Consider the following 26470-nt stretch of genomic DNA (forward strand, 5'->3'; position numbering starts at 1 on the left):
TTTATTCTGTGGGTTAGAATTACATCTGGAGTGGCAAATACTCATTCTTTTTCCTTTATTTTATGAAAATGAAGCTATCAGAAAAATGGTGTTTTCACAAGTGGCCAGAAACATGCTATGTTTCTTATCACTGCTCTCTCACCATTTTTCAAACTTCTCAATCTCAAGAAGCTCTTATCAAGTTGGCATATGACTGAGATCTTTTGAACCAGTTCACAGTACTGTGGAACTTTTTTCAAGTTTTCCACCATGTTATCGTGAACTTTGTGCAAGTATCTGTAAACATGCTATGTCTCTGCCTTTTTTTTTTTAAAAAAAAAGTGAAATTTAAATTTAAAGGCCCTTGCACAAGTCTGTCATTTCTGAAAGATTTAGAGGTGTAAGAGGTGGGGGGAAGATGAGGGAGAGGCAATTATTACAAATCCTCAAGCTGGTCTGAGAGTATAGCCAAACTTCCTATATACTTGCCTTACATATATGAGCCCCTGGTTTTGATTCCCAGACTATTCCCCCAAATAAAAATCTTGTTTACTTTCTAGTGCATACTAAGAAAAGCCTTTTTTAGGTAGGAAAAGTAAACATCCAGCTATTCTCAGAGCTTACTCCTGGTTCTGCACTCAGGGATCAATCCTAGTGGGCTCAGGGGACCATATGGGGTTCCAGGGGTCAAACCTGGGTTGGCCATGTTCAAAGCAAGCACTAAACCACTATACTACCACTCCAGCCCCAGGAAAGCCTCCTTCTTTTGTGTATGTGTGTGTGTGTGTGTGTCTGTGTGTGTGAGAGAGAGAGAGAGAGCACAGAAAAGCCTTTTTATACAATTCTCTAAGAATGTAATTCTTAAGTTTTTCCAGTTTCTATCTCACCCAAATTCTTCCCAAAGTGCACCAAATGGCCCTCCATTATCCCAAACTCAAGAAAATGCTTTCAGTTACAATGATTTTAAATAATCTCTAACTGACAAAATTCCTGACATGATTTATTCCTTTCTTTATCACAGATATTTAAAACAATAGGTCTAAGGAAAATTCTTTCCCACCCCCCCTAATCCACAAAGTAAACAGAAAACCCCACTGTTCCTTCCTCTAGACTTATGTTTTCAATAGCATTATCTCTGCTCCAGCTGACAAAGTTGAAAGCAGTGTCACAGCCGATAAAAACTGCTTATCTATACAGATATAAAAATCATAACATCGGGCAGGGAGAGATAGCACAGTGATGTTTGCCTTGCAAGCAGCCGATCCAGGACCAAAGGTGGTTGGTTCGAATCCCGGTGTCCCATATGGTCCCCCGTGCCTGCCAGGAGCTATTTCTGAGCAGACAGCCAGGAGTAATCCCTGAGCACCGCCGGGTGTGGCCCATAAACCAAAAAAAAAAAAAAAAAATCATAACATCAAGATAGAATTATAAATTTGCAGATGTCTAAGACCAACCTTACCTTAATCATACTATTACAATGAATACAATTGATAGGACAAAAACAAAACAATGGGGGTTTGTTGAAGGTGTGTGAGAAGGTGATACCCACTGCTCTCAACCTACCTGTACAATAGGAGCACCAATTCCTCCATTGAGCCAAACCCAGTGAAGAGTAGGGATCAGTCCATATCCCGAAACAGAACAAAAGATGATAGAACGGAGCCTCTGCCACTGCTGTGTGAGATAATTGGGGTGAATCTGAGCGAAGAAAACTGCCAGGATCATTGCCAGTACAGTGATCAAGTACACTTGACGCCAGTACTAAAACACAGAAAGCACATGTTCAGTGTTATTCATAAGGAAAAGGAAAGGAGTAACATTATACATTCCAAATGTGGCATTTTCATTTCTGAACATGATTATCTTTTTTCTTATAACACACACATAGACACATTTCCTACACAACTTTTCTCTCAGGATTACAAGTCAAATTCTACAGAGACAAGCTAGGAAAGACCACATTTAATGACTAGTATATGCACACACAAATGAAGTGCAATTGTAGAAACCAAGATGACCATAAACTGACTCTCCCAGTGTGAACTGACAGACAACAGGAGAGGCAGACTGTTAAACAAATGCTCAAACCAAAATGATAAATAGTATAACTGGGTTATGAACAGTAAGAGATTGCAATCAATGTTAAGAGGAGCTGAAAAAAAATTCCACCTCTGAGCTGGGTCCTGAAAAAACATGAAAGACTTTGTGAGAAGAGGGAGCTTTCAAGGACCAGCACATGAGAAAAAAAAAAAAAATCTCAAAAGAGAAGCTGAGAGGCAGGATTTATCATTATCAGGTTAGAAGTTAAACATCATGATATTGAGGTGATAGTGGAGTTCTTTAAGAATAATAGAACATGGTCATTTTTGCAATTTGTTTATCCTGACAGCATAGGAGAAAAAAACACAATAAACTGGGTAAGCCACTTTCTTTGAGAAAAAAAAAAAAACCCACTAGACTAGATATAAAGAGAGAATGGGGACTTGAATTCTTATTGGATAAGGAAGATAGCCATGAGCACCAGGACACAGAGATCTTCCCTCTTAAGATTGTGGCATTTGTACTCGGTCCCATAAAAGCAAAGCCACTAAAATCTATTAGTAGGAGAAAATGTGGTAGTCAGACAGGAAACTCTTTGCTACTCTTTTTTTTTTTTTTTTTATTTTTGGGCCACACCCGGCATGCTCATTGGTTATTCCTCGCTGTCTGCTCAGAAATAGCTCCTGGCAGGACCATATGGGACATCGGGATTCGAACCAACCACCTTTGGTCCTGGATCGGCTGCTTGCAAGGCAAACGCCGCTGTGCTATCTCTCCGGGCCCTCTTTGCTACTCTTAAGCCTCAGTTATATTCAAGGTTTTCTCTGTTATAGAAGTGACAAAAGTCCTGCTTAAGAAATGTCAAGCAGTGTGAAGAATCTTGTATAGCTGCCAAATCTTCCCAATAATAAAGACCAAGGGAGCTGGAGCACTTGCCACATGCAGAGGGATGGGCAAGGCAGAGCAGGGCAGGGCAGGCCCATGACTCATGAATAAGGACTAGAATTAACTAGTTGTATGTATACTGCTCCCAAGAGAAATTCAGTTTTAGCTGAGAAACAAACATTAAAAAAAGGGATTGGTGGGACAGTAAAACAATGCTACTGGCTGACTGGGACTTTTTGAAGAGGCCTGCTTGTGCTGAGCCTGCAGGAAGATGTGGCTGGAACAAAAGGTAAGGGACGTGGATTGAAATCCAGAGTCTTACTGGTGAGCCCACACATTTAGATCAAGGTAACTACTGATCGTAGTGTTTCAAAGATTATTGTATTTTTTCGCCCTATAAGATGCACCTGACCATAAGATTCAGTTTTCAGATGAGGAAAACAAGAAAAAAAAATTTCTAAAGTAAATGGTGCAATGCTAGACGCCATCAGGAGATGGTGGCTGGGAACAACCAGCCTGCGAGGTTGAAGTATATTTAATAATACGCAGGTCCACGGGTGGTTAAACACATTTACCTAACCTATTTTTTTACATCAGAAAATAAACAATTTTTAAATACTCAGGCTTCAACTCTAGGTAGCATTCGCCCCACCAGATGCACAGACATTTTCCCCCCATCTTTGGGGGGAGGATGTGTCTTAGGGTATGAAACTTGAATATAGCATAAAACTAATTTTTTGGTCAGAAAGCAAGTTCAGAATTCAGGAAAGACATGAAAATGCTAAGATACCATCAAAGATGACAGAAAAAATATTTCTCACAGAAGAATATGGTGGATAAATAAATTGAAATGTCAAAAAATGAGTGTTCACATTTTTAACATTTTATTATTTATTTATTTTGGATTTGGGGCCAGACCCGGTGATGCTCAGGTTACTCCTGGCTATGTGCTCAGAAATCGTTCCTGGCTTGGGGGACCATATGGAACGCTAGGGAGTCGAACTGCGGTCAGTGCTAGGCTAGAATGGACAAGGCAGACACCTTACCATTTTGTGCCACTGCTCCAGCTCCCAATTTTTTAATTTTAATTTACTTTTTTAATATTTTTTTAACAGAGAGGAGGAATAAAGGATAAGAAGGGCGAGAAAGAAGCAGCAACCAGTTTCATAATTTTCTCAAGGTTAACATGGGTAAAAGTTTAAATGTCTACAAACGTCTAGGTATAAAAATTAAAATGAGTATATTTCAGGGCACATAGATATATATAAATTTAATATTGACAATAATGTTCAGCAAATAACTGTATAAAAAGAAAACGAGTATTGAACTGATGATAGATTTGAGAGAATACTAGTTCCCTTTGAAAATGGGTTTATGCTTTTATCAGACTTCTATTTCATCTATAAACTAATTATGTGCTATAATGTAAGCTCAAAGGAATTAATCATACGCTATATCAGAAGCTCAACAGATCTACCTAAAAGAAAGAATAGAAAACATTTCAAGTTACTTACATTATTACAGTAAAATGCATAAAATACTCCAGATACATAGCAACCCAGTATTCCAATAGAAATTCCTGCATAATCTAGTGCCATCCATCTCCGGCAGGTTTTTTCGGATCGATGGCAGGAGAAAAGATGATAGCCGACAGAGCAAAGCATACAGACCTAGGAAAGAAGCAACAATTCTTAGCAAAGGGAAATCCAAAGAACTTAAATACATGCATAATGTTTAGAAAAGTGATAATAAGTTCAGCTTCCCATGCAGTCAGACTTGGGTATGGATTCTAGCTGTGTCTTAAGAGTTGGATAAGTTGCATCATTTCTAAACCTGCCTCTTTTCCTCACAAGAAAATGGGACTAATAATCATAAACAGTTTAAAATGACAGTATTTTATAACTAGGAAAATTTTTATTAGGTTAACAATAGTATTCATGCTAAATCGATGCTTTAGACTTATAATGCTGCTATACTACCCACCATTAAAAACCCTGTTTTTTAGGTCTTGTCTCATGTACCTCTTCCTTCCAAATGAATATGTTTATTGAATATAACAGTAGATAGAAAATTACATCATATATATTTAAAATAGCAATCAATTTATTGGGAAATTCATAATAAAATTCATAAATAAACTTCCCTTTAAAATGTATTTACTAGAGCCCCCTCCGCCCCATATTCAGTTGACCCAAATTCAATTCCTATTACTACATATGGTCTCCTGAGCACCATCGGGTAATTCTGAAGCACAGAACTAGGAGTAAGCCCTGAGCATAAACTGGTGTGGCCCCCAAATAAAAAGCAAAGGTATTTACTAAAGAAGTAATATGTACCCCCCCCACTTTATTTTGCAGGGGGTTGGAGTGAGTTGGGTAGTATATGGTGATGCTTAGGACCTACTATTGGCTCTGTAAGGACTATATGTAGTGCAGGGATCAAATGGGGTAGACCACTGCCTTAAGTAAGAGTTGCACTATCTCTGTAACCCAATATCTGTTCTTAAAAAAAGAACAAATAAAAGATGAACTGTATCATTATGCATCTTCCCTTTTAAATGAATATATTCACAGCATACATACACAATATGTAAAAACTTCAAAGAATTAAATGTAATTTTTTATTTTGATTTTTGGGTCACACCCAGCAGTGCTCAGGGGTTACTCCTGGCTCTATGCTCAGAAATTGCTCCTGACAGGCTTGGGGGACCATATGGGATGCCAGGATTCGAACCACCGACCTTCTGCATGAAAGGCAAACGCCTTACCTCCATGCTATCTCTCCGGCCCCTGATGTAATTATATTATACATCTCTTCTGATACTTGTTTTATTCAATTAAAACTATAAAGCCTATGAGAGTTCACTGTAGAATTTATTTTTAAACTCTGTTAAACGCTAATCCCTTCCACCAAGCTCAAATGGGTCCCTCTTTTCCAGCCTTCCCTCAGCCTCTTTCTGGATTCCAGTGCCATCACCATTAATCTGCCTTTTGGGACTAGCCAGGTTTGTGTCAGGGGTGGGGTGGGGGGAGAGGGAACGTCATGCCTTACTCCCTTCCATCAAATGCAAATGGGACTATTCTTTTGGGTCTTTATCCAGCCTCCTTCCAGGTCATTATGAAACCCCCTTCTTTCCCAAAAAAGAAAGCTGTGGCAAAACCCTGGAAGAAAATGTAAAGTACTTAATGAACAAAGACAAGAGGAATAATCTTCGAATTATGGGAATTCCAGAAGGGGAAGAAAATGGGAAAAAGGAAGAACAAGTAGTGAGAGAAATAATAGAGAACTTCCCCACCCTTGGGAAAGAGATTTCTCTACAAATCCAAAAGGCAAAAAGAGTGCCAAATAAAACAGACCAAGACATTTGTAATCCAAATGGAAAAAAAAAAAAAAAAAGAGATCGATTCTTTAAAGCAGTAAGGAGAAAAAAAAAACAAACAAACCCCAAAAACTGAGTATAAAGGAAACAGCATAAGAATCAAACCAGATCTTCCACTTGAAACAATCCAGGCAAAAGAGTGGAATGACATATTCAAACTTTCAACCTAGAGTTCACTACCCATCTAAACTCTCATTTACATAGGAGGGAGGGTTAAAAACATTCTCAGACAAAAAAGAGCTCGCAATAATTGCGCTATCAAAACCGACCCTAAATAGCTACACAAAGATCAATTACACAAACCATATCCCCAATTGTAACAACAACAACTCGACACAATATAATGGCACAACTGCCCTTTCTGTCTCAATGGTTTCCTTAAATGTCAATGGATTACTCTCAGGTCAAGAACACATACAGATGTTTAGATTGAGCAGGTGCCCAATCAATTGTTCTTTATAGATGTCAATAATAATGTTCTATTGCTTTTATCCACAGAAATGGGTGAGAATGCATTTGAAAGCCATGAACTCCCAGTAAGTGCTCACTATAGGAGTTTTAATGTCTTAAGTTTACTCTGTCTATAATAACCCCTTTTGTTCACAGTGGTACTTGGAGATATAGGTTGGTCACCCCAGTTCCACATTGCAATGCTATACTATATTAAGACTCAGAAGACAGGGATCATTATGATGTCACGACAAAAATTCTAACCTATTCATTTTCTACTGGATTATGCCTGCTAATAGAATCTAATGTTTATGTCCACAGATAGCAATGGAATATGCAATTGCATGCCATGAACTTCTGTTACAGAGCTCATTCATTGAACATTATTATAATCTGTTTTCAACTGTAGGTAGTTTACCATTATACTTTAATGCTCATGATTTTAGATTACTTTTAGGAAAGGAAACTGGATGCTCAAGACCCGCTAGATGATATTTCATTGTGCAGACTCCTCTTATAGTGTTCATTACTATAACACTTAGTTTTTTAGACTTGAAAATTAAGTTTTTTAGACTTGAAAATTATGGTTGTTTCTAAGAATGCTCTATACACAATCTAACCCATGAAGCCTTTCTTCAGTAAAGTTGACCCTGACCAATATGATTGGCCTGGAAAATGGAAAGCCTTACCATCTGACTTGCTAGCTTTATATTTTTTAAGCATTCTGTCCCAATTCACCTTTCAGCTTTTCAACTGTAACCCATAAATCGATCCTCAGTGTCTATGTGTGCTCATGAGTGTATGTGTTGGCCACCTCAATGTCTTTCTAATGTCCATCTGTAATGTACATGTCTATGTTGTATACTGTCCTTCCCCTTGTTATGTATAACCCCTTCCTCCTTTTGCTTACCACCTTACAAATTCTTTTCTAGCCCTTCACTCTCTTGCCACCCATCTGTTATTTCCTCCCATTTACCCCTTTTTACCCTCAGTTCTTAACTCCTCAGGAAGTAGAACATTACCTCCACCCCAGCAAGCTGCCAACCAGCTCCCAAAGTGAAAAGATAGACTCTCAGCCTAAGAAGCTGCCACTGCTGCTGATTTGCACTCGGTGGCCCCTTTTCCTTCACCCCTCTTTGCTGTGGACTGTTGCTCACTACCAGATTTGGTTTCTGAGAAGCCCCCAGCTTGAGAACATTTCTTGATATGTGACCACTGGGAGCCATTTTTCAGACTTCACAAGACCAAATCACAATCTGAAGCTGTGCTCTGAATTTTATCCCACCCAGACTATTTCAAAAGACTTAAGGGGACATGAATATCTCTGTTGAATATTTCTTTAGATGTATTTCCTTAATAGGTATAAGCCTTATTGTCTACCTTCTTATGTAGCAGCAATTTTCCCCATTTGTTTGTATCTATAGTAGGGAATTCTAGTAGTTAAGTTTCTCCAGTGTTCTGTGTTCATAATAGAACCAGGTTATTGGGATTGTCTGGCTTATTTTTACCCCCATCTGCACCAGTAGGACCATGTGGCATTGTTCCTTTTTGCAAAGGCACATTATGAAAAAGGAAATCTTATGTGTGCAATTAAGGTCTTATCTAATAGAGATAGGAACACATAAATTATATATTGTAGTGGGGCCTTATACCCTGAACACTTGTCATAGTGACTTGGCTTAGGTTTCAGAAGATTGGACATTGACCATTCACCCTTGAACCTTGGATCCCGTCTATGGAAACAGAACTGTCTTCTACACCAACACCAGGAATCCGACTCCTACCAAGGAAAGTCCTTCTGCTGCCCTGGCATTGACTTACTCCAGAGTGGGTTCATATGACACCCCGATGACTTGGTAACCACACGATCTGCTTTCACACAGCAGTGTTTTCTGCATTGCCATCTAATGGTGAGATGAGACCAGAAGATGCTCTGGAGGCGTCACCCTGACTTTAACATAGGGTCTGTGCAGAAACCAGGATCTTTAACTACAGAAACCTGACAGCAACAACCGTGATTGTGAAGAGCTTTTACTGGGACCAGAGAAAGACTTTGGGGTTGGACCACTTAGTATGCCTGGAGCCTACAGTTGGTCTTATGCCAGGATACTTCTTGGGTAAAGTCTCCCCCCCCCCCTTTTTTTTGAACAAAGGTCTAAAAATAGACCAAAGATCTATTTCCCCCCCTATTTTGCTGTGCCTATGCAAACAACCGACACATCTTTTTTATTGTATTTTTATCTCTTATCTTTAAAAAATAAGAGCTTACTAAACTTTCTGCTATTTTATTAATGACTTTATTGGAGATACAACAATACAACAATTTTCACAATTTTTCACTTTTTCTTTTACTCTTTTTCTACTTTTCTACTCTTCCATTTTTAGTTTTTCTATTTTCTTTCTATATTTTCAATAACTTTGCTTTCACTTATCTTGAAAGAAATGTATTATGATCAGTTATGTCAACTATGTGATGCATTTTCTTTAAATAAAAAAATTCAAAAATTCTATGTTAAACACAGCATTGCTGTATACAGGAAAAAATAATGAGGACTTAATGCTGACTATGTAGTTGCCAAATTGAGAAGAGCATTAATAGGTTCAACCAGTGTCTCTGATTGATGGTAAGGTTTCTCTGGTAGAAATCCCTCCAACCTCACACCTGTTATTTGCCACGTATTTAATAACCATTCTATGCTGGTAGTATGATGATGAGATCTCTACTTCTCAAAGATTCTTTTGTTTGATTTTAGGCCACATTCAGGGATGCAGAGGGGTTATTCCTGGCTCTGCTCAGTAATCACATGGTGCTCAGGAGGTCATCTGGGAATGCCAGAGATAAGCCTGCCTGCAAAGCAAGTGCTCTACCCCCACTGATCTCTCTCTACAACCAGAGAAAGATATTTTTTTGAAAGAAGTGAACAACGGTGATGGAAGAAGTCCAGCAGAAAAGTCAACACAGAGCACAATGAGAAAATAGGGGAGAGAGTGTAAAGACCATGGGTGTCTGTGTGCTTACTGCATGGATGAGAAAAGAAAAAGGACTACACTGGTTTATCACCTGAACAGGATTATATAAAGTGATTTGGTATCCACCAAGGGCATTAATAAAAATGTACACATTTAGAGGGATTCCTCAGAAAAACAGCATATTGAGAAATACAGAATCACCCAGAATGTCAACTTTACCTTAACTTTTACAACATGATTGTGATAAATCCTCTAGACCAGGGGTCTCAAACTCGCGGCCCGTGGGCTGTTTTCAGCCCTCCGTACAACATTTTGTGGCCCTGCCCTAGAGGAATCCTTTTTTGTTTTGTTTTGTTTTAGTTGTTTGGGTCACACCCCCAATGTTCAAGGTTTACTGACTTTGCACTCAAGGATCACCCCCACTTTGCCTCTTGTGGCCCCCAGGTAAATTGAGTTTGAGACCACTGCTCTAGACAAAAAAGCTTTAACATCAATATTCTGAGTAAGGTAGAATTTAAGCAGAGACTTTAAGCTGAGGATGGCAGCCTCAGCTAATGGCAGCAATGACAAGACCTTTTAAACTAAGCCAGCAATATGGAAGTGAAGAAAACTGGGAAAATAAAGACTATGAGGTAGATAAATTTGACAAATACTTTTGTAAGACAACTATTAAGGCAGAAAATGTTCATCTATTCTATAACGTGGTCACTAATCAAACTTAAACACTTCCCAGAGCTTTATTCTCAATAGTCAATATTCCGAGATACAATCCCACTTTTCTATCTACTGTTTAAAAATCTCTAATGATCTGCAGCTTTGACTATCAAGCTACAAGTCAGTGTTTACTAGCCATATTAACCATAACTCAAACTTTGCTAACTGTTTTCTCAGTTTAACACTGAAATAAAACAAAGTGAGCCCAGAGACTGAATGTCAGTCTTAATGACATAGCTTGAAAAAAGTTCATTGATTAAGTGATGAGTGACATAAAACTATAAGTAGAGAGAAGCACAATTTGGAAGTAAGTAAATAAGCAGAAGCCTGTGATATTGGTACAGAGCTACATGTTTACAGGTATTTTAACCCAATACCAAATCCTCTAGAATTTCAAGTGACTTTTACTTTCTTCCATAAAGTGATGTGTTAGCCTAGTATATCTACTGCAATATATATCTTAGAGCAGGGGTTCAAACTCGCGGCCCGCGGGCCGTTTGCAGCTCTCTGTACAACATTTTGTGGCGCTGCCCTAAAGGAACCTTTTTTTGTTTTGTTTTAGTTCTTTGGGTCACACCCCCCAATGTTCAAGGCTTACTATTGACTTTGCACTCAAGGATCACCCTGACTTTGCCTCCTGCAGCCCCCAGGTAAATTGAGTTTGAGACCCCTGTCTTAGAGTAATAATAAGACACCAACATATTGAGTTTCATCATGAAAAGAATAAAAGAGGAAACAAAGCCCAGTGCATCAAACAAAGGTAAAAATGTATTGTGCAAATACAGAATCCTTAAATTTTTCCTGTTGGTTTGGTTCAGCTTTGAGGTCAAACTGGGAAGTGCCGAGAACTTATTCCTGGTTCATTGCTTAGGGATTACTCCTGGTGGTGCTCAGAGTGGCTGTAGGTGGTGTTAGGGATTAAACCAATTGGTTGAGTGCAGGGAAAGTGTACTGTCTCTCCAGCCCCAAGAATCCTTATTTTTTTTCTTTTCCCCCCCAAGAATCATTTTTAAAAGTAATCTTACATTTCCTAGCTCCTGTTTTAAATGGATGTGTTACATAGATAGATGTAGAGTGTGTCATATTGAGTGAAGTTAGTCAGAGGGAGAGGAACAGGAGACTCAGAATGATTTCTCTCAGATGTGGGGCATTAAGAAACTTCATAGGAGAATAACAAATGCCCAATGGCAATAGAAATAAAGAGAGCAGAACTGGTCTTATGTAGTAGTTTGCCATGAGGGTAGGGGTGAGGGGGTATATATAAGTTATAGAAGGAAACTTTAGGACAAGGAGGGGAAAAGTGCAGGGAGGTGAAAAGGAAACTGGACATTGTGGCTAAAATTCAACCATAAAATTTCTAACTCTGTAATTCATGGTGATTCAATTAAAATAAAAGCAATTAAATGGTGTTTATATTGTTAAGAGTCCCTTTAAAAGCTAAATGGGATGGGACCCATGTGGTGAGCCGTCCCTTCCCCTCAGAGGCTGCAGTGTGGGTGCATGCCAAGGGGCCTAGACAGGACCCAGCAAGATGTGCAGAGTAATGCGGTGAGCTGCGCCCAACCCTGGAGGCAGCAGTGAGTTGTGCATGTCACAAATCAAGAGAACCTGGAAGAAATGGATTAACTTTTGGACTTCTATAACCTCCCAAGGTTGAACCAAGATGATCTGGATATCTAACCTAGACCTATCTAATCTAGACCTTACATTATTGAGGAAATTGAAATAGTAATCAAAAGTCTTCCCAAAAGCAAAAGCTCAGGCCCAGATGGATTCATTAGTGTATTCTTTCACACCTTGAAAGAGAACTTACTGCTCATCCTTTTCAAGCTCTTCCAGGAAATTAAAGAAACAGAAACACTCCCAAATAGTTTGTATGAAGCTAACATCACCCTGATACCAACGGTAGACAAGATTCCACAAAAAGATATTTACAGACCAATATCCCTGATGAACACAGACACTAAGATCCTCAACAAATTTCTAGCAAATAGGATCCAATGGCTCAACAAGAAGGTCATATACCATGACCAACTAGGAATCATTTAAGAAGTGAAAGAATGGTTTAACATATGCAAATCAATGTAATACATCATATGAACAAAAAGAAAAAGAAAAATCATGATCATATCAATAAATTCAAAGAAGAATTTGATAAGGTCCATAACCTGCTCATGATTTAAAAAACTCTCAAGATGATAATAGAAAGAAGTTTTCAATATAGTCAAGACCATTTACCTTAAACCCAGGGCAAACAGAATAGTCAATGGGGAAAACCGAAAGCCTTTCCTCGAAAATCTGGCATAAGACATGGTTGCTCCCTCTGGCCACTTCTATTCAACGGAGTATTGGAAGTACTTGTCATAGTAATCAGGCAAGCAAAAGATATTAAGGACATCCAGATAAGAAAGAAAGAAGTCAAAGTCTCACTGTTTGCAGGTGATATGACCTATCCTAAAGAAGGGGGCTAGAGTGATAGCACAGTAGTTGAACATTTGCCTTGCATGTGGCCAACCCAGGACCGACAGGGTTCGACCCCAGCATCTCATATGGTCCTGTAAGCCTGCGAGGAATGATTTCTAAGTTCAGAGCCAGGAGTAACCCGACTACCACCAGGTGTGTCAAAACTGCCCCCACCCTCGACTCTACCAAAAGCTTCTAAAAACAACAGATTTGTACAGTAAAATGGCAAGCTACAAAATTAACATGCAAAAATCAATGGTCTTATAATAATACAGAGACAATAGAGATGAGGGCTGTAAGGTTCAGCCCACGTTCTGAAGCTTACAACAAAGAGTAGTGAGTTCAGTTAGAAAAATAACTACATTGACAACTATCATAACAATGATAGTGAGTGAGAGAAATAGAGTGCCTGTCTTGAATACAGGCAAGGGGGGAGGGTGAGAAGGGGGAAAAAGTAGATGAAGGGCAATGGTGATGGGATTGTTGCACTGGTGAAGGGGGGTGTTCTTTTGTATAATTGAAATCTACCGTATTTTCCGGCCTATAAGACGACCCTCTAATTTTACAGTTAAAACATAGGTTTAGGCCTATATTTGCTGTATAAGACAGAATGTTCCTGTGCTGCAACTGTATCTTCCACAGTGAGCCAATCACAACAAGCAAAGGTTCAAAGGTTCTACTGTAATAGACTTCCTCTCTGACTCTGGCCAATCTGAGCAGGCTTTTGACAGTGTAGATTCGGGTCCAGAACATTGTCTAATTTGCATGCATAAAAAGCCTGCTTGGATTGGCTGAGTTAGAGAGGCGGTCTGAGCAGCCTTGCAGTGATTGGTGGAGGATCGAGTTGGAAAATTCGTTTTGTGGCAATATTCAGAAAATTTTCGTTTAGCGGCATATTGAAACATTTTTGGGGATATACTCGGCGTATGGTTGACTTTTTTTTTTTGTTTCAAAAGTCGTCTTATACGCCGGAAAATACGGTAGTTGGAACTGATTACTCTAAGACAAGAAATGGGTGTTGAAAGGGGAGATTAAATGATACGTATGGCACCCTCTCATTAATAATAGTACAAATCACAGTATCAGAAAGGAAAGAGAGTGAGTGAGAGAGGGAAGCAGAATGCCTGCCCAGAGTTAGGCAGGAGTGGGTATAGGAGGGAAAGGGGCGATATTGGTGGTAGGAAAGTTGCACTGATGAAGGGCTCTGTACATTCTGTGACTGAAACCCAAATATGAATATTTCTGTATCCATGGTCCTTAAATAAATAATTATTAAAAAACAAACAATCAAAAAACACACAAATGCTGAGAAAATATCTAGTGTAAAAATTGTTTCCAATAAAATAATAGCATACATTCCCCATTGAAATAGACAAAGAATTTAATGTCCAAATATTGCAGAATATGGCTCCTGCCTGCTTTCCTTAGTCTCATCATTTCTTCAACTTCTAAGACTTAGTACCAGATTAATGTCTGAAAGTGCTAAGTTCTCTTGCTTTGGACCTTTACACAAACTTAATTTCCTCCTACTCCCTTTCTTTGCCTACCTGGGTGTCTTTATCTTAGAGAAAGGTTAGTCTGCAGCACTGTGTCCCAGATGGCTGGCTCACTTAGTGTCTAGATGTGAATATGAAAAATACTTTGAAAATATTTTTCAGATGTAAATATTGCAAAATATTGGTTGGAGTTTTTAATGAATTAAATCTAAAATGAAATTGTCTTACAAGTCTATTCTTATCTAAGAAAGCTCTCTGGAAGGGCACAAATCACTGGAAGATCACCAGGTATATAAAAGTAAAAAAAAAAAAATGAATCTTTTAAAATGAAAGATAAACACATTAACGTATAAGTGATTTACTATGCTGTCTACTATGTAAAGGAATTTGAAGACAATGGATGAGCAATCTGTAAATATGTGCTAATAAAAAATAACAAATGGCACTTTTATTTAATATTAATTACCATTTTGAGATTTGGGCCATATTAGAGTGCTCAAGTATTACTCCTGGTTCTGAACTCAGGAATTAATCCTAGCAGTGCTTGGGAACCATAGGGGATGCCAGGCATTGAACCTAGGTGGGCCACCTGGGTTGGCCCCATGCAAGGCAAGTGCCGTCCGTACCCATTGTACTATTGCTTCAATTGCCAACAAATGGTACATTTCAAGGGGAAGATTTGCTGTTTGTCAGCAAGTTGCAGCACACAACAGAAAAATCACTGCACTAGTGGTAAGGAAATCAGATTTTACTGCCCTGTCAACCACAACAAGTCCTGTCACACTTTGGTTTTTCTTCATTGGTTATCATATTTTAACTTTTTTGTTTTCAATTCAAAACTAATATGAAAATTTATAATTCCTAAACTAATACCATTTGTATCTATGTATTAAAGAGATGAAGCCAGGCTTAAGGACAAAGAAAAGTAAGCAGAAAAATGCGTAATAGCATTTGACTAGTACAGTTTACAAATAAGTTTCTACTTATTAGTGATGTCAAGAGTATCTTGTCTATAAGACACATCTAAAAGTTTAATTAATAAGAAAACAAAATAATTTCTACTTAAATATCAGAGCTGAACTCTTAAAATAATCTGAGCACACAAATAGCCCTGTATATTACTGGGTATAGTCCTTGCCCTCACCACCACCACCAAAAAAAAAAAAAGCCACCAAAAATGTTTAGGTATTTTTCAATTCAAAAATTAAACCTAAGAAAAAATGTATTTGAAAAAATACTTAGAGTCTGAGATACAGCTGAGTGGTAGAGTACTTGCTATGCATATATGCGAGGTTCGAGGCACAAAATACACAAACAAAAATACTTAATAAAACAGCATTTTTTTCTTCAAAGAAAAATTTAAGTATTTCAGAATCAGATTTGGAAAAAGAGAAGAAGGGAAATATTCTTAGAGGAAGGGTAGGACTCTGAGTCACTTATCTTTAAAGTTTGAAATTAGGGCCTGAGAGCACAGTAGGGAGGGTGCTTGCCTTGCATGTGTGGTCAAAAGCTACAAATAAAATCAAATAATAAAGGTTGAGAATAACGAAAGGTTGATTTTAATGATATATCTATATTAAAAAAAACATCATTGGTATAACATTATAAGCTGACTTACAGATTAACTTCTCAGAGTAACAAGAGATTAAATGCAGAGTGCTGACCTATGTTCAGAGGAAAGACAGCGCTTTCTTTGAATTTTTATGGGTTCTTCTAGAATTTTTTTAATTAACAGGATTAAAGTTTGCATTTGTTTTCTTCCTTAGAAGTAACTGTTTGAAAAACTATAAAATGCAATTTTTAAAGGTGCTTCAAATTCTTGAAGATAAATGCAACTGATAAAAGAAGTGAGGAGGAAAGATGGAATTATTTGGAATAGTGTAAAAGGATCAAGGACTTAAGCATTAGAGGAATGTAAAAGCGCAAAAATTGTAAAAACAAGACATTAAACACTAAATTCACAGAATAGGTTAAAAAATGAGAAATCTTTTAAATAGATTTTAAGCAGACACTGTTTTACTTCAACCAGGTAACAGTATGTAGATTCTAATTATTGTTCTAGTTCTATTCTTTATCTTATAGCAGAGATATCTAAAAAGAAAGATAAAAGGAAAAGTAATCAATCTTTAAAATGTATTTAATCTAAAACTTAATAATACTCAAATATATTACAAATACTCTTGGTGCTTATATTATGTACATGAACAAAGTCATAGATTTAGGGGTTCTTTAAAGCAGGTGGTGAATAAGCTAAAGAAGTCACCTACTCATGTCTGCTTGGATGAAATTCTCTTTACTAATAGTTTATGAAATAACTCACCTGGAAGCAGAAAAGACAAATAGAACAAATTACAAAATCTTCTCTGGATGCACTTGCTGATGGTAACACAGATGTCATGTCATATATTCCCAGAGTGAAGAAGAGAAAAAAGCCCAGCAAATGGCTCCAGATGTTTACCGTTTCATTGGATAAAATAAACAAACTGTAAAACAAACAAACATGCAACTCAAATTCACACTGTCTTGCTCCCTGTCAGCATTCAAAGGTTAGGAACAGTTGTGTTAATACTTGTTGTGTAATACTTGCTTCCTTGAACACTTAAGCCCATCTTTGTTGTTTTATGTGTGAAATATCATTTAATTAATCTAAATTTTCTCATATAACCAAGTCTGTGGGCTTAAATTTTTTTCCATACTTATTTTTATTATCCAACTTACCATTTTTTTCTTCATATTAGAGTTGTTTATATATAGGGTGGAGAGATAATACAGTGAGTAGGGCACTTGCTTATATGTGGTTGACCCAATTCAATCTCCAGTATGCATATAGTCACCAAGTACCACGAGGAGAACAGATAACTAGGAGTAAGCCTCGAGTACTTCTGGATGGCTGGATGTTGTCTCAATATGTAGCCCAATAATAATAATAATAATAATAATAATAATAATAATAATGATGATGATGATGATGATGATGATTTTTTAATGTATAAATTCCACCTCGTTCTTTAGCCTTTCAAATCCTAAGATGCTGTCACTATTCATCTTTATGCCCTACTATTCCAAGCACAGTCCTTGCTCGGATTAGGTCATTTCTTTTTTTTTTTTTTTTGGTTTTTGGGCCAGACCCGGTGACGCTCAGGGGTTACTCCTGGCTATGCGCTCAGAAGTCGCTCCTGGCTTGGGGGACCATATGGGACGCCGGGGGGGGGATCGAACCGCGGTCCATCCAAGGCTAGCGCAGGCAAGGCAGACACCTTACCTCTAGCGCCACCGCCCGGCCCCAGATCATTTCTAATTATCTAATCTAATTATCTAATTGATAATAAATCAATTTATATATCAGAAATAAAAATTAACTAATATACTTTGATGTTTAATAATAAAACCTGAAATTTTGCTAAATTAGGCTCAGACTTAAAAGACATACTTTGTAATTACCAGGTGCAAATACAAAGTTATATGATTTTAAAAGAAGTAGCATAAATAGAAATCCCTACTGGAAATGTTCTTGAAGATAGGCATGCTGAAAATTTATTGTAGTTATTTTGAATTAAATTAGTTTCAAAAGGAAAACATTTATCTGTCTTAGTAGCAATAGTATTTTCAATTGAAATGCTATCTGTTCTCTTTCCAAATGGCCTGAAAAACAGGTGTAAGTTTAACAATACCCACACAGATTGGTGGAAGGTTATCACCCTGACAGAAGTCCAGAACACCATGATCATGAATACATAACATGATTTCTCTGGATTCACTTTTACACCTATAAACAAGGGAGTCAGATTAGATGCTGCTCCAAGTCCCTTCCCATTCCTTAATTTTGTAAAGTGGTTCTATAGAAGTGGCTCAAATTCATGTGATTATCAAAAATGTAAATAATTTATCAGTGACTAACGGTTAAAAAAAACTCTTGCAAAATATAATTTTTGTGTGTAATGTGGGATCTCTGAACTGTGCTGATTCAGAATACTTTTCAGAAAAAATTCATGTAAAACACTAACCTGCTGAATTTGCTTCGATCACCATGGTTCTCCTTTCCCTATCATAAGCATAAATAGGTCCATACTACCTAACGATCATAAAGAATATAGTGAATATATAGAAAAATAATTCCTATTATTTGAGTGAGATAACTATTGAATTCTGGCCTATTCTGTAAAAAGATCAAGTACATGTAGATGGGAAGAAAAGAATGGTGTAGGAGTGTGAGAGAAATCTAAAAACGATTTTGATAGGTACCATATTCTGCCTGCTTCCTCAAAACTTTTGTACAACCCAGTATAACTTGGCTAATTAAACTGAGAGAAACAACCTTTTGTTTTGTTTCTGGGCCACAATTGGTGATGCTCAGGGGTTACTCCTGGCTCTGCACTCTGGAATTACTGTACTTGGGGGGGGGGATCATATGGGATTCTGGAGAGTAAATCCTACTGGATTATTGCTTTGGCCTTCTAAAGGCAAGGCTTCAATCAGTATTTTGGTAGAAAAGTTGTGACATGCAAAAACTCTCCTTAATCCTAAATCTGCTCTTATTACTTGTGATAGCATAAAGAGAGGCAAAAGCTGAAGTTGGAACCAATAGGAAGCTGGTAGAAAAGCACATACTCTGTTCAATTTCAGTCAATTATCAATTATATGTTATTTTATGTTTGTTACTTTCTGAATTTTTTTTTACAAATAGAGAAGAGACACCTGAATCTTCTGAACAAGTTTCTACAGCAGTGAAATGGCAAACATAGATATTAAGTCTTTTTAACTGCTCATGTTCAAAGCACTGTATCTCTTTTACCACTCCATGAGACTGAAATTCTAACATCAGAATGCAGAAGACCCAGGACTAGGTGACTGTAACACCCTTAATGCAATTCAATACCTTCTCTATCCTTGTAGTTTTCAACATCCACCAGCAGAGCTCAATTCTTAATTCTTATATGTTTGCCTACTTATATTCAGGAGCCATTTGAGAGAAAAATGAATCGAACCCAAAACTACAAACATGAGATCTAAGATGCAAGGCAAATAGTATTCTACTACTGAGCTACATAACTGGTTCCAGGACACATCTAGGACAAAGCAGATGAAACCAGAAAAAATGTTATTCTGAAAAGAGGATCAATATTGAACATGTGGTAATTGCTTGGGCAATCACTAGTCGGCATTCCAGCACTGGGGCTGCCTACCCCTAGTGACCTGGATTCTTAACTCTCTCACAGTGAGGTCACCAGGTGGTTTTGTAACATAAAGCTGTCCTAAAATCTAGTACATACTTTTTACAGTTTGGTTTGTTTTTATATCTCCTAGAATTTCAGGAACTCGGTTTTAGGAAATGATGAAGGTATTTTTTATTATTGTTTTTTTTTTTTATGAGACCCTCTAAATAGCGATTGAGTGGTTGTAATAGGCTCTCTCTGATGCGGTCCTTTTCCTACCAGGCATTTCCCACAGCAGTTATTGTGTAATAACAGTGTAACCGTGTCCTTAAATGTGTCATCCTGGCTAGACTCCGGCAACTTCCTAGGAACAAGGATCATATCTTGCTGTTGTCAGAATGGTAGAGTGTTTGGGTAAGAAGGGGGTACCCCATTTCTGTCTCTCTCCATCCTTCCCTCCCACTTCCCTCCCTAAGCATCTGGCTTTTCTAGATTGTTCTAAAATCTAAAGCACAACAAAGCTCAACTATAGACCAGAGAGAGGGTGGTGATGGGGAACCGAAACTGGAGTCGATTGCAACATGTAAGTAACCCCAACAAGCAGCACCCAGCAGAGCACAGGGATAAAGAGCTCTGTAAACTGCAAAAACGCTTTGGGAGGACAGTCAAGTCCTCTGGACAGTAGTTGCTATCATCATCATCATCATCATCATCATCATCATCATCATCATCATCATCATCATCCCAGAACATGGGGATAAAGGGCTCTGTAAACTGCAAAACACTTTGGGAGGACAGTCAAGTCCTCTGGACAGTGGTTGCTATCATCATCATCATCATCAGCAGCAGCAGCAGCAGCAGCAGCAGCAGCAGCAGCAGCAGCAGCAGCAGCAGCAGCAACAACAGCAGCATCCTGTGGCTCAAGAGGTGGTGGAGGAGAAGAAGGAAAAGAAGAGGCAGAGAGAGGAGGATGGGGCAGGGAGGAGAGATGATGGGCATGGAGAAAAGCAGCCGAGAGTCGACCCAAAAGAGGGGGGTTCGCAGGGGGCAAGGGGGCCGCCAGGGCCTGGACTGCACCGTACCTCTTGATGCAGAGCCGGGAGGGCAGGTAGGCCCGGTAGCCGTCGGTGATGTAGGGGTTGTCTTTGAGGGACACGGGGATCTGCTCGTAGGTGTAGAGCCGGATGCCGCGGGGCACCAGCACCGGCCAGTACTGGTAGCTGCCCAGCTCGATGTAATGCGCGCTCTTGAGCAGCTTGGGGTGCATCCTTTCCTGCAACCCCGGCTCCCCGCCAGGGAGACTGCCCGGGCTCCGCCTCCCCGGGGAGGGGGCCCCGCCGCCGCCGCCCCCGCAGCCCCCGCCCCGGAGCCCAAAGGAGCAGAGCGACGTCCCACTGCCCCGACGCTCCCCTGGCCCGGCACTGCGCACGCTCGGGCCGCGCCGTCAGCGCCGTCGCACACGTGACGTCATCGCGCCGGGATGGCCACGCCCTCTGGGCGGGGACGGGGATGAGCGGGGACGGCGAGGCCAGGGCGACCTGGGGGCGTGTGAGCACGTGGGTCGGCTCTGTGGCACGCTGCCCCCTGGCGGCCGGAGGAGCCTCTGTCCGGCTGTAGGCAATGCTCCGGCAGGAACCCGACCTACCTAGAGGTTTTAAGCGCAGTAGTTAATGAACCTTTTGCAAAAATCAAGGGAAAAGTTAGCTGGAGAAAGACAACAACCAGAGAGCCAGCCAGCTCTGCTAGTTTCTTGATGCTTGGAAAAGCTCACATATGTGATATTAAGAGGGTCCGTCCAGGTTTCTTTTCCTTCCTTCCTTCCTTCCTTCCTTCCTTCCTTCCTTCCTTCCTTCCTTCCTTCCTTCCTTCCTTCCTTCCTTCCTTCCTTCCTTCCTTCCTCCTTCCTTCCTTTTTTCCTTCCTTCCTTCCTTCCTTCCTTCCTTCCTTCCTTCCTTCCTTCCTTCCTTCCTTCCTTCCTTCCTTCCTTCCTTCCTTCCTTCCTTCCTTCCTTCCTTCCTTCCTTCCTTCCTCTCTCATGACCGACTACTTATAAATTGCATTTACATTTCACTGTATAGTAAAAAAAAAAAGAAAAAAACACTCAACCTACTCAAAAACCTACTGACAAAAATCAGTGATTGCTACCAGATCTTGGTTTCAAAGTAGATAATAGATCACTAAATCAACATGCCTTCTCTCTCTTTCTTTCTTTCTTTCTTTCTTTCTTTCTTTCTTTCTTTCTTTCTTTCTTTCTTTCTTTCTTTCTTTCTTTCTTTCTTTCTTTCTTTCTTTCTTTCTTTCTTTTTTCTTTCTTTCTTCTTTCTTTCTTTCTTTCTTTTTCTTTCTTTCTTCTTTCTTTCTCTTTCTTTCTTTCTTTTTCTTTCTTCTCTTTCTTTTTCTTTTTCTTCTCTTTCTTTTTCTTTCTTCTCTTTCTTTATTATTTTCTTTCTTTCTCCTTCCTTCCTTCCATCCTTCCTTCCTTCCTCCCTCCCTTCCTCCCTCCCTCCCTCCCTTCCTCCCTCCCTCCCTCCCTCCCTCCCTCCCTTCCTTCCTTCCTTCCTTCCTTCCTTCCTTCCTTCCTTCCTTCCTTCCTTCCTTCCTCTTTCTTTTTTTTCTAAGATATGTAAACATTATTGGGAAAAGAGTAATCTTTACCAAATGGTGCGTATGTAAATTGAGACGCCCATAAAGAAAGCCCCAATACATTTGAAACGTGAATTATTTGTGCTCTGATCAGAGTAGAATCAAGCTAGAAGTAAATAGGAACACTAAAAAAAAAAATCTCCAAACGTCTGGCATTGAAATAAAACACTTCCAATTACGTTTATGTGTCGATGAATGAAGAAGTCATATAATGGAAGTGATTAAAAAATCAATAGAATAAATAAAACCTTGTAGAGTACAACTTATGACAATGAGCAGAGGGAAAACTTTCAGCTTTGTTTTGAGTTAACTGTGATACATATTCAAAATGCAATTATGTAGAACTCTTTGCTCTTTACCTGGCATACAGTCCTTACACATGATACATTATTATATTGGTGTTAGTAGGTGGTAGCTGATTGTAGGTCAGTTTAGCTTAATGGTTTATTTCTGGCCCTGCATCAAGACTTAATTACTTTATGTCTCAATGTTCCTAATGGAAATATAGGGATTATAATAGAGCTATATGCTGTGAAGATTAGATGTGTGAATCAGTGTCAGGTCTATCCAATAAATGCTAATTTGGTATTAAGAGATCTATATTATTATATAAATCATATTGATAGTTAAAACGGGAAAAGTAAATAGAGATATGCCCTAAATAGATTTAGGTGTTATGTTGAGGAATTGAGACTTCTTTCATTAATAGAATTATAAATCATGGTACCTCAAAATATTTTGAGTTTTTTTCTTCATATAAATTGACTTAATTTTCATATAATCTTATACATAAGCAAAATAGGATTTTGAAAGAAATGCCCATATGGTACATTATTATTCATTGACTCACAAATGTTTTTTTATTATATGTTTAATGTTTTTCTGTTAATATAGAAGTGTAGAAAGTTTTCTGATCTTGATACAAATTTAAAGAAGACATAGTTCTTGAAAGTTTCTTGCTCATAGAATGTTATTTACAAAGGGAAAAACGGTACTGAAGTACAGAAAAAAGTTTATTTTCATAAATATTATGAAATCAATCTTTATTTTCACCACACAAATTTATACAAAGAAATAAATATACATCTGTTTAGCATCTCAAAATAAGTTATTCTGAAGAAATTTAGAGTGAGTATTCATTTTATTCTATATCTCCTTTTAATGCTAATGTGTTAAAATAACCATGGAAATGAGCAGAACAAGTCAGTTTCTTTCTGGAGATTTTACTTTAAGATATAGAAAGAGAACCTATAACCTGGTAATTGAAACAAAACAGAAATATGCTCAGTGATTATTAGAAACTGTTTTCCTGGGGCCGGAGAGATAGCATGGAGGTAAGGCGTTTGCCTTTCATGCAGGAGGTCATGGGTTCGAATCCCGGCGCCCCATATGGTCCCCTGTGCCTGTCAGGAGCAATTTCTGAGCCTGGAGTCAGAAATAACCCCTGAGCACTGCCGGGTGTGACCCAAAAACCTCAAAAAAAAAAAAAAAAAAAAGAAACTGTTTTCCTGGTCATGGTGCAGAATTTAAAGACCTTAAAGAACTAATGCTCTGACAACAAAATATTTATGGAACCTGTCACAGAATGACTTCCAGGCAGACCTAAATCATGCATAACTCACTGCAGTTCTCCCCTCCTTTTATGTGATTTAATGCTAAAAATTAACACTCTTAGGCTGAGGACATGACTCAAAGAGCTGCCTCGGGGCTGGGCGGTGGCGCTGAAGGTAAGGTGCCTGCCTTGCCTGCGCTAGCCTTGGACAGACCGCGGTCCGATCCCCGGTGTCCCATATGGTCCCCCAAGCCAGGAGCAACTTCTGAGCACATAGCCAGGAGTAACCCCTGAGCATTAACGGGTGTGGCCCAAAAACCAAAAAAAAAAAAAAAAAAAAAAAAAAAAGAGCTGCCTCAAGTTCAGATGCCAGCACCACAGGGTTCCCTAACCATTGCTGAGAGTGCCCCTCAAGCACTATGATGAGAGTAACCCCAAAGTACCTAAGTATTCTTGTGAATAAATTAATAAACTAGGCCATCTTGAAAGCAGAAATAGTCCAGCTCCACAAATAAATTTTATAAAAGTAACATGATGGCTATTGATTCTTCCCAGGCTGACTGGTCTGGGCCAGTAAACCCCGAGCCTTCTCAAAATGCAGGGAAGCAGATTCTCCTTTCTGCCTGAAGGCACAAGCTGTCCACAGCCAGACCCAATACTCTCCAAGAGAAATGGCCCAACTACACATCCAAACCTTATCAAACCGTTAAGTCTGTTGTTCCATATCTCTAGATCCTTGACCACACAATGATCATACACAGAAGTGTATGACACTTCAAAAATTCATAATAGTGTTAGTCTAGTAGGATTACCGCAAATCTAATGGGAAGTTGTATAGAAGACCACCAAGCTCAGTGAATCTAAATGGTAACACAGAAAGCTCAACTAGCACCAATCAGCTCAACAAGCACTCAACAACAATCCAATAAGTTATTGCCAATTGCCAATGTTAGGCAAAGACATATCAACACCATTAGAAGATATAACAATTAGGCACAGCTCTTCACAACAGCTGCAGGAAACAAACTCCATCCGGGACAGCCTTAATACTGCGGGGTCAACAACAAGGGCCAGCTCTAACATGATATCCTGACAAAGAGGAAAATGTGAACAACTTGACCTTAGAGCAGATTAGCCTACCTTACCAGCTAACGACAAGACAAAACCAGAAGACTCGGCACCCTTTGGTAGGTCCAAAAGCCAAGATCGTGACTTACAGATGACTGGCTACTAGAACCACGACCAGACAGTATACATCTTGGGACCAATAAAAAAGCCCTAGTTTAGGGTTTGAACTATGACTTGCACAATAAGCATGATCCCCAGTCCCAAAGGTCTGACAGAGACAACTGCAACAAAATGGGCCTTCTGGAAGCACAAAGAAAGACGCTAACCTAGGTGCCATCCTAGGTTCAGTGCAAAGACCAAGGTCACCAACCACAGAAGATGGACTAAAACGACACTGAGGTAACAGAACCTCTAGAACCACAAAGACTGACTTCACCATAAGTCCTACCTCAGGATCTGTGCAGATACTGAGACCTCTAAACACAGAGCTCTGAGTGTATCACCCTGGACAGAACAGAAGTCTTCCACACACCAAAAAACACCACCGGGAGAATAAATGATCCTGAGCAAAGTCTAGAGCTGATCCCATGACAGTATACTCCAAGGACGGAGAAACCCCATATTTCTTAGGCCATGTGAATTCCTTTTCGAATGACCCCAATATTTACTGTGCCAGGGCAGGAGGGGAAAAAACAAAAATACAAAAAGCACAAAACCTTGGTATTTTATATATATATATATATATATATATATATATATATATATATATATATCTTTTACCTTCATTTATTATTGTTATTATTATTTTTATTTACCTATCTATTTTGGTCGATTTCTCTGTTTGGGTGTGATTATTGAAATCGTTGTCCCCAATTATACTTATTTTTTTCTATTCTTTTCTTTTCCTTTGTTATGTGCTATGCCATGTTTCTTATTTCAAGACCATGGCGTGTTTTTGGTTTGTTTATTAGTTTTTGTTTTTTGTTGTTTTTTTTGTTTGTTTGTTTTGCTTTGTTTTTCATCTGTTTTTTGTGGTGCTTATCGATATAGCTGGAGTCCTCACTGGATAATTGACACTTTTTTTGGTACTGGTGGAGTGTTTCACCTTCTTTCTCTCCTTCATCTCCCAAATCGATGATGAGAGCCTCTAGAAGGATTCCACCCATTTTGGGAGTATTAGACTCTTACCCCAGTTTATTTATCTTCTCCTTTTCAGGCAAAACCACGCAACTTGAACTAGCTAGTCCTGCCTACAGTTAGAGGGGGAGATAAGAGAGGCATCAAGACCAAACAGGTGCAAGACTACTAAGTAGTGGGTTGGATACAGAGGGGACCACATATTCTAGCTGCCCTGGGGGTGAGGGAAGAGGAAATGGGAGGTAGGACAAAAACGGAGGGGTAGAGAGGACAATTTGGGGTTGGGAATCCCCCCTGATTTTATGTAAATATGTACCTAAAATGTTATTGTCAACAATATGTAAGACACTATGATCAAAATAAAAATTATATTAAAATAAAAGAAGATATAACAATTATTACAAATTGACCTTTGTTGATCTAAGTTTTGATAATTCCATTTGCCTTTATATTGTGCTAAACAGTATGAAGCATGTTTGTGCCTGCAAGAGGCAGGCTTGGTCTAGCTAGGAAATTGGGGACCCTGGTGGAGGAAAGGTCA

General features: G+C 38.8%; 1 protein-coding gene and 1 non-coding gene across 2 annotated transcripts in view; both read right to left on the reverse strand.

Moving 5' to 3' along the window:
• Positions 1 to 20825, reverse strand: part of PAQR3 (progestin and adipoQ receptor family member 3) — a 33349-nt gene extending 12524 nt beyond the window's left edge. The window contains exons 1-4 of the mRNA XM_049790285.1: positions 20612 to 20825; positions 16697 to 16859; positions 4419 to 4574; positions 1543 to 1740 (exon numbers count right to left, since the gene is read on the reverse strand). Of these exons, the coding sequence (XP_049646242.1) occupies positions 1543 to 1740; positions 4419 to 4574; positions 16697 to 16859; positions 20612 to 20796 (702 nt within the window). The 5' untranslated portion in view covers positions 20797 to 20825. The remainder of the gene's footprint in view (positions 1 to 1542; positions 1741 to 4418; positions 4575 to 16696; positions 16860 to 20611) is intronic.
• LOC126033281 (small nucleolar RNA SNORA29) lies at positions 2477 to 2610 on the reverse strand. Its single transcript, XR_007504390.1, has one exon. It is a non-coding gene; the product is annotated as a small nucleolar RNA SNORA29 (small nucleolar RNA).
• Positions 20826 to 26470: the final 5645 nt, after the last annotated feature.

This window comes from Suncus etruscus, chromosome 16 (assembly GCF_024139225.1).
Source record: "Suncus etruscus isolate mSunEtr1 chromosome 16, mSunEtr1.pri.cur, whole genome shotgun sequence".
Lineage (NCBI taxonomy): Eukaryota > Metazoa > Chordata > Mammalia > Eulipotyphla > Soricidae > Suncus > Suncus etruscus.